The 11,168-nt window shown below is 60.1% G+C and overlaps 1 protein-coding gene across 1 annotated transcript; it reads right to left on the reverse strand.

Moving 5' to 3' along the window:
* Window positions 1-997: 997 nt before the first annotated feature.
* Window positions 998-6,774, reverse strand: GAL (galanin and GMAP prepropeptide). Its single transcript, XM_064575874.1, has 6 exons — window positions 6,660-6,774; window positions 6,322-6,402; window positions 5,548-5,602; window positions 2,697-2,783; window positions 2,261-2,338; window positions 998-1,121 (listed from the first exon to the last, which is right to left on the reverse strand). The coding sequence occupies exons 2-6, from the start codon at window positions 6,400-6,402 to the stop codon at window positions 1,024-1,026; spliced, it is 399 nt and encodes a 132-aa protein (XP_064431944.1). The 5' UTR covers window positions 6,660-6,774; the 3' UTR covers window positions 998-1,023.
* Between the last annotated feature and the right edge of the window lie 4,394 nt (window positions 6,775-11,168).

Raw genomic sequence — 11,168 nt, forward strand, 5'->3', positions numbered from 1 at the left:
CCAGGGGTGCTGATGTGGGCCGGGGTCAGAACCACCACTGGCGGGCCAGCCCCCGGAAGGCACCCCTCCCCCACCTCGGACCTGCTCCAGCAAAGGCTGAAAAGCCCCGAGTTCCATTCCATTCGATGCAACAGGAGGGCTTGGCCTCTTGGCCTGTTTGCTCTCTGCATCTTCGGGTGTGATCTCCTGGTTTCTGCTCTGCCGAGTCAGCTGTGCCGTCCCCCCCCCCCCCCCCCGGGCAGCACCCACTTAGCACAGCTCTCCTGCCCTACAGGATCGCTGAGATTCTGGGACACTCCGCTCTCTGCCCGGCCACACGGTTGTACCCCCACATGGCCCTGGGCCTGCCCGCCCGCTGGGTCCTTCCCCCTCGCTTCTCACCTTCACCAGCACCTCGGAGCTCCCTTAGCTCCCCCGGCGACTGTGTTGAGAGCTGCTTGAGGGTTTTTGCTTTCATCTCTCTCAAGTACCAGCCCCCTGTGGACGGGGCTTCTGTCCGGCCGGTTTTGCTTATGTCGGTAATGGGAACAGACTCCCCGGCTTGGCTGCGTTTGACTCACTGACGACTGAGCTACCGACCGCAGACGGCGTCTCAGACCTGCTCTGCAGGGTGGGACGTGGCTTTAAAACTTTCGTCTGCTGCACACGATTATAATCAATCTTTATCTGTTACCACGCACGGTTGGGGGGGGGGGGTGCGCCGTGGTGACAGACACACAGAAGGAAAGAACAACCGAAAGCCGTTGCTATTTTTTATTTTGCTGCTCAAAAGAATGACCAAAGGGGGAAAGCATCTTAACAACAAAACCCTAATGACACAGCATCAGAGCCGAGGGGACAGGACTAGTCAACGTAAGTTGGCACAAGATTTTCCGTCGGGTCCAAGTTTGACCGTAGGCGACACGGCACCAAGGAGCAAGCCCGAGAGCGTGGTCAGGCTTGCTCCTGGTCCTCTGCGGAGACCACAGCCGGCAGCTCAGGCATGTATTCCAGGGCCCCGGCCTCTGCAACAAAGGAGCGCACTTAGCGGAGCCCTAACGCCTGCACCAGGGACGGTGACAGCCCAGCACACAGGCCAGAGCGTCGGGGTGCATCCTCCGGGGGCACTCCCAGGATCGGCCCTGAAATCGAGCGCAACACTTTGTATGTCTCACCTCTTGATGATTCAAGCCTCCCACTTACCATGTGTGTGAAACTATCAGAAGTAGAATTCCTGTTTGAGTAATAAAAATCGGTGTCTCCGAGGGAAAGAAGTTCCGTTTTACAACATTCAAAACAGAGCAAACTAAAAGCCAAGAAGTCCCTGGGGGAGTCGACCTGCTCCTTGCAGGCAAAGTGGCACGATGTCCCCCGGCAGAGAGCTCACTGCAGACTCGGCGAGGCTCCAACAGAGTGAGCTTGCTTATGGGTTTTGACATTCCTAAGTCCTCCTCCACAGTCTCCGTCCCATGAATGGTTCCAAGGAAGAAGCCACAGGCCTTCGACCTCGTCCCTCCCACGCCCTCCTGAGCCCTCCAACCAAGGCAGCAGTTCCAGCCAGCAAAGCGCACGGATCAAAACAGACCCCAAGAATTAGTCTCCACTCCGCCAAACTCACAACAGAATTGTAAAGTGCAGAACTTGACAGATGTGTCTCCTGGAGAATCCAAGCACCCCCTTCCCTGCAGCAACCCCCCATCCCAGTCTCCCTGCGCTTGGCTCCCAGGGCACTGTGGCCTCTGTCCAGACCGCTCTCTGTTGCCCGATGACAAGCCCCGGGCAGAGGTGCCGGGCAGAAACAGGCCCACAGGGAGGCCTCACCGTCTGTGGTATCCACGGAAGGTACCAGCTCTAGGATGGAGACTGTTGAGACGGGCATGCAGCCTGCTCTGCAGGAGGGCTGCATAAGCAAGCACTGGAATCTGAACTATGGGTTAGTTGACCATGCTTGTGAGACATGGCGTAAGACGGCCTCCAAGGAGCTGTAGCCCTGGGATGTCCGGCACTTGTTACCCTGCCAGGAAGTGTGGCTCTAGCAGACGCAGTGGGACGGAGGCCCTCCCTCTCCCTGCAGCTCTGATGACCCTTTCCAGGGCCAGTGTTGGGGCCAGCAGCAGCCCCGGCCCCTTGGCAGCTCTCCCACCCAACAGCGGTGACTTGAGGAATGGGAGTGGATGGCTGGTTACTTCCCAGGAGAATTCTACGGAATCCTCTTTGACAGGCTTTTCATGTGGGCAGGGTTCTAAGAGGTGGAATTTAAAATTGGTAATACTTCACGTACCTTTGAGATGCAAAAAAGTCAGAAACTCGATTATCATGCGCAGGGCAGCCTTCTCGGACAGCGGCCTGGCAAAGCCCCCTAGAAAACAGAATCGGCGTCTGCCACCCGCCGCATGGCTCTGGATCTCACAGCTCCATCTGCGGAAGGCTGGGCATCTGGAAGCCAGTGGACTGGCCGTGACCCCTCCCCAGGGCCTTGCTTAGCACAGCGGGGTGTGGGGGTGGGTCCGTCAAGGCCAAACTCTTCTGAGGCCTTGAGTGACTCTGCCTCCGTGGCCTCCCTGGGCCCCGCGACGCTGGGTCTTGGGCTTGTACTTCTGGCAGATGGCAGAGGGGCCCGGGCCAGGCTCAGGTCGGGGGGCGGGGCAGGGGCCTGATACCCCACCGCCACATGTGACCGGGAGGTGATGGGCAGTGAAGTGACCCAGTGCTCTCACCTGGCCTTGCTTCGTCTTCAGGTGGGAGTTCCCGCTTGCCCGTGAGGCCAGGCTTCTCCTGAAATGATCTGTGGTTGTCAATGGCATCTGTTTGCAAATGAATTGAGAGGAAAGCACCTGACCGGCCTTGTTACTAGAGTTAGACCCTCCCCACTCCCAAAGAAGGACACACAGGTTGCTGCCCATCAAAGCGCGCACACCGGGACTGTAAATATCAAGTCACAGTAGGGAACATTCTCTGCGGAACCACGAACTCGTGCCAGGGCCGGAGGAGTGGCCAGTCCCACAGGTGCTGGGACTCTGCCAGAGGAAGGAGCACCCCCAGCCAGGAGGGGAGTGAAGGGGAGCACGGCGCTCGGCAGAGCTGGCCAGGCCCCGGGGAGTGCAGGCGTCCGAGCTGGGTGCCTCGCAGGGAGACCACAGGGGCTTGGGGTCCTATGTCCCTGAAAAAGGGGGCCACCGAAGAATGGAAGTTCGGACCTATTTTTCAAAGACCTCTCTGGCAGCTGTGGGAGGTGGACTGGAGCCAGCCAGCCAGAGACAGACGGAGACAGCGGGAGGGCGGGGGAGAGGAAGGGAGGCAGGCGGAGGAGGGGCAGGGGGGTTGTTAAGTGACTGTGCGTGCACCTGCGTGTGCGGGTGTGCTCATGCCTGTGTTGGCCACGAGGACGGGGTCGGGGTGGCTCAGGGCTGTGGCTGCTCGCCTGGGGGGCTAGCATCTGCAAGGCTAGACAAAAGAACACCGACTCCTCTCTCCAGAGCCGGAGTTCAGGGCCCGGCACTCAGTCCAAGAAGGCCTGAGAACCTTGCCCCACGGCTCGAGTGTGGTCACACTCCCGCCGTCCGCGGCAGCTGCTGGACCGTGTCCTGCACTGACGGACACCGATGCCTGGTAAAGCACGCTGACAACCTCGTCTAGATGTGCAGCCTCTGCGGATCCAGCTTGACGGAGACAGAAATCTGATAGTAAAAAAGAGCTTGTTTTCTGACTCAAGATTCCTATCTTCGTGATGAATATATCTTCACTATTCCAAAGTAACATGAGTAAGTATCTTTGCTGAAGGGTTCCTTCTTTCTTTTGGGCCAGAAGCACAGAGATGAGATGCCTTCTGACAGAGCTCAGGGTTACAAAGGGCTCGGGAAAGTGTGTGCCCTTTGAGCCCATCTGTCCCTCCTGGGGACAGGCGAGACCACTCCACTCCCAGTGACAGAGTGTGTGGGGGCCTGCCCTTGCTATGACCTGAGACCAGAGCACCCAGAGGCCCTGCCTGTGGCCCCGGCCGGTCTTTGTCATCTCTCTGCCTGTGTTTCTCAAAGCACCCTCCCGGTGATCAGATAGACCACCATCTGCCGCGGGAGAAAAGGCTGTACTCAAGTGTGGGATTGAGAACTAGTCCCTGTGCTGAACAACACCGTTCCTCCCAGTTACGCTGGTGAGAATGGAGTATGACCTACATGTTTGCCTCCTTTCCTGGTGCAGAAAGCAGTACATAAATAGGGGAGGTTTTGTTTTAAGGTTGATGGCTGTCCACAAACCAACCACGCCTGCCAATGTGAAAGCTACGAGTGTGTAAGCGATTGGAGGGGAAAGTAAAAGGTCTCCCCTTGTCCCCTCCTTTAGGATAATTAAAATCTGACAGTGCCAGGGCAGACAGAGGACGAGCAGGAAGCAGAGTGCGGGCAAGGAGCGGCGAGGGGTAGGCATCCACGCACACAGTCTGCGGGATCCCAGAGCTGTCCCCTTCAGGGCCTGGGTCACCTGGACGTGTAACCTGTCTGCACACCATCTCCCCACTTCCTGCTGCCTCCTGCCCCTACTAAGGATTCCGCAGCTGGTCTGCCTGCCACTGCCCGCCCGGGGGATCTCTAGGTCCACTGGGTTCTCTGCATCGTGAAAGCCCTAAAGTCACACTGTGTCCAGACAGTGTCAAATCAAGGACAGGGCACCGAGGATTAGACCACCCCCAGGCTGGCAAGGTCTGGGAATTGATGGCTACCGGTGAAACGACACACTCCGGGTCTGCGCGCACGCACGCGCACACGCCCCCGGCCCCAGCAGGCTACATGTTCCCGCTGGGAGATTCGTGGCACAGAGTTAAGGCCCAGGGCGGCCTGGAACCCTGATGGACGACTACAGGTCGGCAAAAGTGTCCTCCTATTCCACGCCGCCCAGATTTGAACTTCTGAAGCCGAGAAAGTGGTAATGAGGCCGACTGCAGGCCGCAGGCCCCTTCTGGAAACACCCCAGGGCTCGGATCAGCTGACCCCTGTCCGCATAAGGCCCCTGGTGAGGGGTGTGGGCACCTCCTGCTGCTCCATGGGGTCAGATGCAAGTCCCTGCCCGCAGCCGGGCCCCAGACTCAGTCATGCCCAGTGAGACCGGCACAGGTTCGTCACCTGACCCCACCAGCCCACGTGCTGCAGGCCCTTCCTACCCTAGGCATTTGGGTCATTCGGTAATAATCTAAGTCCTGCTCTGTGCTGCACAGATGCTTGAGCAAGGAAGAGCAAGGCTAGGAGGAGGGACAGATGGGGGGCTCAGGGGACCCAGGAATTTGCCCATTTGCTGCAAGGGAGGGGGAAAGGGGGAGGAGGAGGCTTGGGGCAGGGCACGGGAAAGGGCACCACCTACCGATGTGGCAAGTATTTGAATCCACTGATCCCTAACCCACGTGGAAACCCATCCTGCCTCAAGCGCCCCCCATTGCCCTTGATCTGACTAAACCTGGAATATCAGTGTATCAGAATAGGGACTGGCTACACAAATGTCAGAAAGAGCAGGATTCACATAAATGCTCCAGTCAGCCTTACAAGAGCAGGGTCGGCTCTGAGGGGCCGATGTGTCACTTACGTGGACCAAGAAGGTAGCCAGCACTGTTCAGGGTCCAGCCTCTCTTTTCCTTCACCTTAAATGGGAGAAAAGGGTCATGCCGGGTACAGGCTCGGGGGCTCAAAGAAGCCCCGAAGGCAGCTTCTGTTTGCACAGCCCACTACGGTGGTCTGGGAAGCAGCTGCCCACTTGATACTCACATAATTTACATCACAAAAGCCCTTTATTTTTTTACTCTGCCCCATAATAGGCCAAGTGATGCAAACCCTTAAAGCAAGATGGACAAGAAAGGAAGCTCGCCAGGCTTTCCAGGCATGACGTGGGCATTTGAATAATGCATACACTTCTGGGCTGCAAGAAATTCCAGCTTTGCCCCCAAATAAGCTATGTTTGACATGAAACAGGACTGCTTGCTTTTCCGAAGAATTCACTCTAGAGCCACAACCCTCAAACACACGGGGCACCCGCTTGCTGCTAAGCCATGTTGAGGACACACGTCGTTGAGGGCGCCTGCGGGTAACTGGGCTCCCTCCCGCGGGAACTCATCTACGGAGCTAAGTACAGGAGCCTCCAGATTCTCCTGGTTTATAGCCAGGAGCGAGTCGTGTGCTGGCAGAGGCGCCAGGCCGGGAGGATCCCGCAGCGTCTCGGCGCGACCCCCGCCCGGGGCTGCAGGACCCCAGCCCCCCGCGCCCCCCGCGGCCCGCCCGCCGCGCACCACTGTTGGCGCGCGCCCCCCGCCGGCCCGCGTCTGTGCGGTGCCCCCCTGAGCAGGGGACACGCGCCCGCACTCACCGGCGACCCGAGCCCCGGGGTGGCCGAAAGGGCCGCGGCGAGGAGCAGCCAGGCGAGGAGGAGGGCGCAGCCGCCGGGCATCTGCGAGGGAAGATGCGGAGCGGGCGTGGGGTGGCCGGCGGGTCCCGGGCGCACGTCGGGCGGAGGCTCGGACGCCGCTGCCCGCGGCTGGCGCGGAGGCAGGGGCCAGCGCGTCGCCGACCGAGGGCCGTGCGACGCCTCCCGCGGCCGAGCCCGGGCTGGGGGCGAGGGGCCCCGGGATCGTCCAGCGGCGGGCGGCGCGGAGCAGGGGGAGGAAGGGGCCCGCCTCCCGCTGGGGCCCCCAGGGCGCGCCGTACCTTGAGCGGCGGCGGGGCCGGGGCGGCGGGGTCCCGGGGTGGCGGCGGGGCCGGGGCGGCGGGGGTCCCGGGTGGCGGCGGGGCCGGGGCGGCGGGGGTCCCGGGTGGCGGCGGGGCCGGGGCGGCGGGGGTCCCGGGTGGCGGCGGGGCCGGGCGTCCGGGCGTGTCGGCCGGGTCTGGCCGGGCCGGGGCGCTCCGCACCTGACGGGGCCTCAGGACCACGGGGAGGAAGCGAGGCGGCTGGGCTCCCTCGACGTGTCGGCGGCCCCGAGCTGCCGCCGCTATTTATGCGCCGCGTCACCGGGCTCAGGGCCCGCCTCCCCGCCCCCGCGGAGCCCCGAGCCCCGAGGCGGGCGGGAGTGACCGTAGCGCAGTGGTCCTGCGCACCGGGGGAGGTGCGGGGGCGGTGGAGCGACCCCAAACTCCGCGGGGGAGCCCCCGTCACCCCTGCAGAGATCTCATCACCCCTGCAGAGAGCCCCCACCACCCCGCAGAAAGCCCCCGTCACCCCACAGAACCCCCATCACCCCTGTAGAGAATTTTCATCACCCCCGCAGATAGCGCCCCCATCACCCTGCAGAGAGGCTCCATCGCGCCATGGGAGAGTCCCCATACACTGAATAGGGAGCCCCCATCAGCCCACACAGGGAAACCCCGGAAGCTGTGGGGGAGAGCTCTCAACATCCTACGGCCCACGTCATTGCTGCGTCAGTGAGCCCCATGCCCATCACCCCCAACCCAGGTCCTAGCGGGGGAGAGAGGCCCCCACCTACACACTGCATTCTCTTGCTGCAGAAGCTGGGACAGGGTCCTCCCCTGCCACACCCCCCTGGAGGATGAGCCCTCAGTCCAAACTGGCCCAGTGGGGTGGTCCTGGGGCAGGGGTGGGGTGGGGTGGGGTATGGAGCAGGTTCCCCCTCCCCTTACACCTGCGCCCTGGCTGGAGAGTGGGTTCAGCCTGGGAAGCCATTCATGGCGGGGAGGGCAGGAGGCCCAGCTTCACTGCCTCCAGTGCTCAGTGGCCTTTGGGGTGCCCAGACCCCTGTCCGATTTTGCTAAAAAGGGGCAAACCAGCCAGGGCCGTTGGACTGTCTCTGGAGGGCTGAATGACTTCCAGCCTGGGAGCTGTGGGTCCCCCCCAACATCCCACAGGTACTGCTGTCTCGGAAAGGGTCCCTGGCGATGTTCCCCATGGCTCCCTGCTCGGGGACACAGAGCTGTTTTGAGCAGGGTCAGATAGTGGTGGAGCCCTTGGGGGTCTGGGGAACCCGGAGTGAGACAAGCCGCAGCTCCTAGAGGCAGCCAAGGGGTGGGTGGGCGGGCAGGGCAGCAGGAAGAGGCTGTCCTGTGGCAGGTGGCAGAGATCACGCAGGAGCAAGGACCTCCTTGGCGTACTCCGTGAATCCTTCCTTAGTTTGGGCCAGGCCCAGACTGTTCTTTCCCCTGCTCACAGACATCAAGGGACATACATACGAGAGCAGCATCTCCAGGCTTCCAAGGAAGGATGAGGCCATGGCTGAAAATCGGCCAGAGCTCCTCCTGCCACCTGGCTGGATCACTGACCACTGAAGTCCTCGGCAGTGGCCGACCCAGGCGGCCCTCGCCTGTAGGAGCCTGGAGGCCCCAGTTACTTACCAGGAGGCTGCAACCCTCTCGCCACCCACCAAGCTGGACAGTAGGTCGGTTGACGTCACTGGGGACCCTGGAGTGAACAAGACACAGGACAGATGATCATGATGATGCCACCTGGCAGGTGTCCTACTTACAGTCTTATGAACCTTCCTACACATAGCGGGAGAGCCGTTTGCCTCTGCTGGACCGGGAAGGACGCAGGGGCGCTGGAGGACTGGGGTCAAGGCCAGTTGGCTGGGAAGGAAGGAGCAGGACCCTAACCTGAGGTGCTGAGCACCCGCCCTGGTTTACTGGAGGGCAAGGAGGGGTGCTGTCTGGGAGACCTGAGTTGGACAGACTCCTGGCTGTGATGGGGGTTGTGGGGGGGGGAGTCTCAAGGGTACACTTGACTTCCTGTCACTCCTATTTTGGCAGACCGCGGGGTGGGAGGAGAATAAGGGGCAGGAGGCCTGACCAGGGGAGGGGACGGGGGATGGGGCTGTCGCCCTGGCTGCTTTGGTCAGTGGGGGCAGAGGGACAGCTGAACAGCTTTCTGTGACACCCTCTTGTGCCCTGTGTGCTCAGATGTAGAGGGCTTTGGGGATGTGCAGGCACCAGGCCACGGTGTCCCCAGCTACCTGAGAAATGCCACCACCTTCTGACAACTGCTGGAGAGACTGCTTTCATTCTGTAATGCTCGCTTTGCTCCCGAGAAGGAGCGCATCCCAGCGCATGGTACATCGTGGCCAATTCCCGCCTTCCTGCGTGTTCCATCGACGAGAGCGTGAGGACCCTTCTGCTCTCAATTTGCTTTGTCTGTCTGAAGAAGCAGCAGAAATCGTAAGCCAAAGTCCTTGGGACTAATTAAGAAATAGACTCCAAGCCCATCATCCCTCACATGGCTGGCAAGTGAGGCCTGTTTTGTTCAGCTTCCCACTGCTCTCATTGGGTTGGTGTACTCTTTGTTCCTTTTTTTTTTTTTTTTTTTTTACTTTAAAAGAAATTTACAGTAGTTTTTCTGATAAGAAGGCCTTTATTAAAAAGACATTTTGCCTTTAAAGCGTCATTCTCGCAAATGTATAGAGTGAGCAGGTAGAGAGACGCAGCTCTCCGCAGCATGAGACTCTCGTATGTCCGCCCAGATCCTAAAGAAAACGTGGCCACAGGCGGGTTGGGGGCCAGAACGCCCCGGCCAGGGAGCCAGCACTGAGGTCGCAAAGTGGGGAGAAGGCAGCCCTGCAGGCAGGTGGGACAGTCGCGTCACCCTTGTGAAGCGATGTGCTGTGGGGGCCAGGGGGGTGTCAGACTGTTTATCCACATAACAGCCCCCAGACCCTCCTGGAGGCAGAAGCCTGGGGCTGCAGGGCCACGAAGGCAGCCCGTGTAGGCCGTGGGGATGCTGGACCCCAACCCAAGGGGGCATTGACCCTATAACTGATTGAGAACACGAACATTCAAAAACAAACAAACAAAAATCTGTCCTTTGGCCACTTTTTCCAGATCTCTTGGAAAACTCCTAAGCGGACGTAAGCAATCTTCACAAACGTTGGCTAATTTGGAGACATGAGCTCAGAACAAATGTGCTTCTTCGAAGTTTATCAGGACTTTCACCAGACGGCCCTTGGGAGGACACCCCCCGTCGCTGCTCCTCCCTTACCCCCGGGCGAGGGGATTCTGCCCGCATCCTGGCAAGGGGCCGGCGACCCTGGCCCGGGAGACCTAGGAGCGCCCGGGAAGGCTGCCGGCGGACGGAGGCCTCTGCAAGTCACAGCGTCTTCACGCTGCGGCCTCGCTCCGCCGGCAGGTGCGCTCAGACAGACCCCTGGGAGGACAGGCGCCTGCTTGCCAGAACAGCCTGTGCTGGAACCCACAGCCAGCATTGTAATGGGCTCCGTGTGCTCAGCAGTGACCCAATGGGAGTCATTGTCAACCTGTCATCTTGAAGACGGCCCAGTGTGTGGCAGGCAAAATGGATCGCCATTAGAGTAATGGAAATCAAGCAGAAAGCATAATTTTACCCCCACATTGTGAGCTGGCTCATCTTCCCCCAGAAGCCCTGTTCACCACCACCCCCCAAAACCAACCCAAGTCTGAGAAGCAAAAAGAGTAAGGGTCCGGGAAAACCTAGGCCGTGGCCCGCACCGGAGCTCAGCACGCACCCCCAGGAAGGGAAGCTGTGTGCCCTGGGGGCCCGGCCTGCCCCCCTGGAGATCACAGTCCAGCGGAGACCCACACACAAAACAGTCATACACATGACCACCTCGTTATCATGAGAAGGAAGGAGGCTGACCTGACAGGTGAGCAGGATTGGGCAGGTGGGGCCCAGCCCATTCCAGGTGGAGGAGGTCCCAGGGGTCGGCCCTCATTCAGGTCCTTTTCCCTTGCTCCTTCCTGCTGCCTGGAGTGTGGATGCGAGGGCGAGAGTGGAGCAGCCATTCTGGGCCATGAGGTGATGACTTTGGATGGCAGTGAGACTGGAGGAGCGCAGGTCCCAGGGACACCACCCTTCAGGCCCATTTCACAACAGGGAGAAGTGAATTTCTCTCCTATTAAGAAAGGAACTTCTCTCCTGTTATTTGGGGGTTTTCTATTATAGGCAGCTGGAATGACTCCTAACAAATTCAATGTCTTCCACGAAGCAGTCAACGGATGTTTGATGAGTGAATTAATGAATGCAAACAGACGAAGGGATGTGCCACCCCCAGTGCTGGTAGGGAGCGAACACCGGTGAGAGGGGCTCCTGGAAAGGACAGGCTTGGAAAACAAGATGACAAAGAGTTAAGGGACACCACCCACCGACCCCACCACCACCTCACCACTTCCGGGCAGATCCTGCTGGCCAGCGCGTCCAGCTGTGACGGACGCAGTGACGTGGTCTCTTGTCATGGGTGGTGCTGG

The sequence above is a fragment of the Mirounga angustirostris genome, unplaced genomic scaffold (genome assembly GCF_029215605.1).
Source record: "Mirounga angustirostris isolate CCGP_5_RB_7025 unplaced genomic scaffold, mMirAng1.0.hap1 SCAF_13, whole genome shotgun sequence".
In the NCBI taxonomy this organism is placed as follows: Eukaryota; Metazoa; Chordata; class Mammalia; order Carnivora; family Phocidae; genus Mirounga; species Mirounga angustirostris.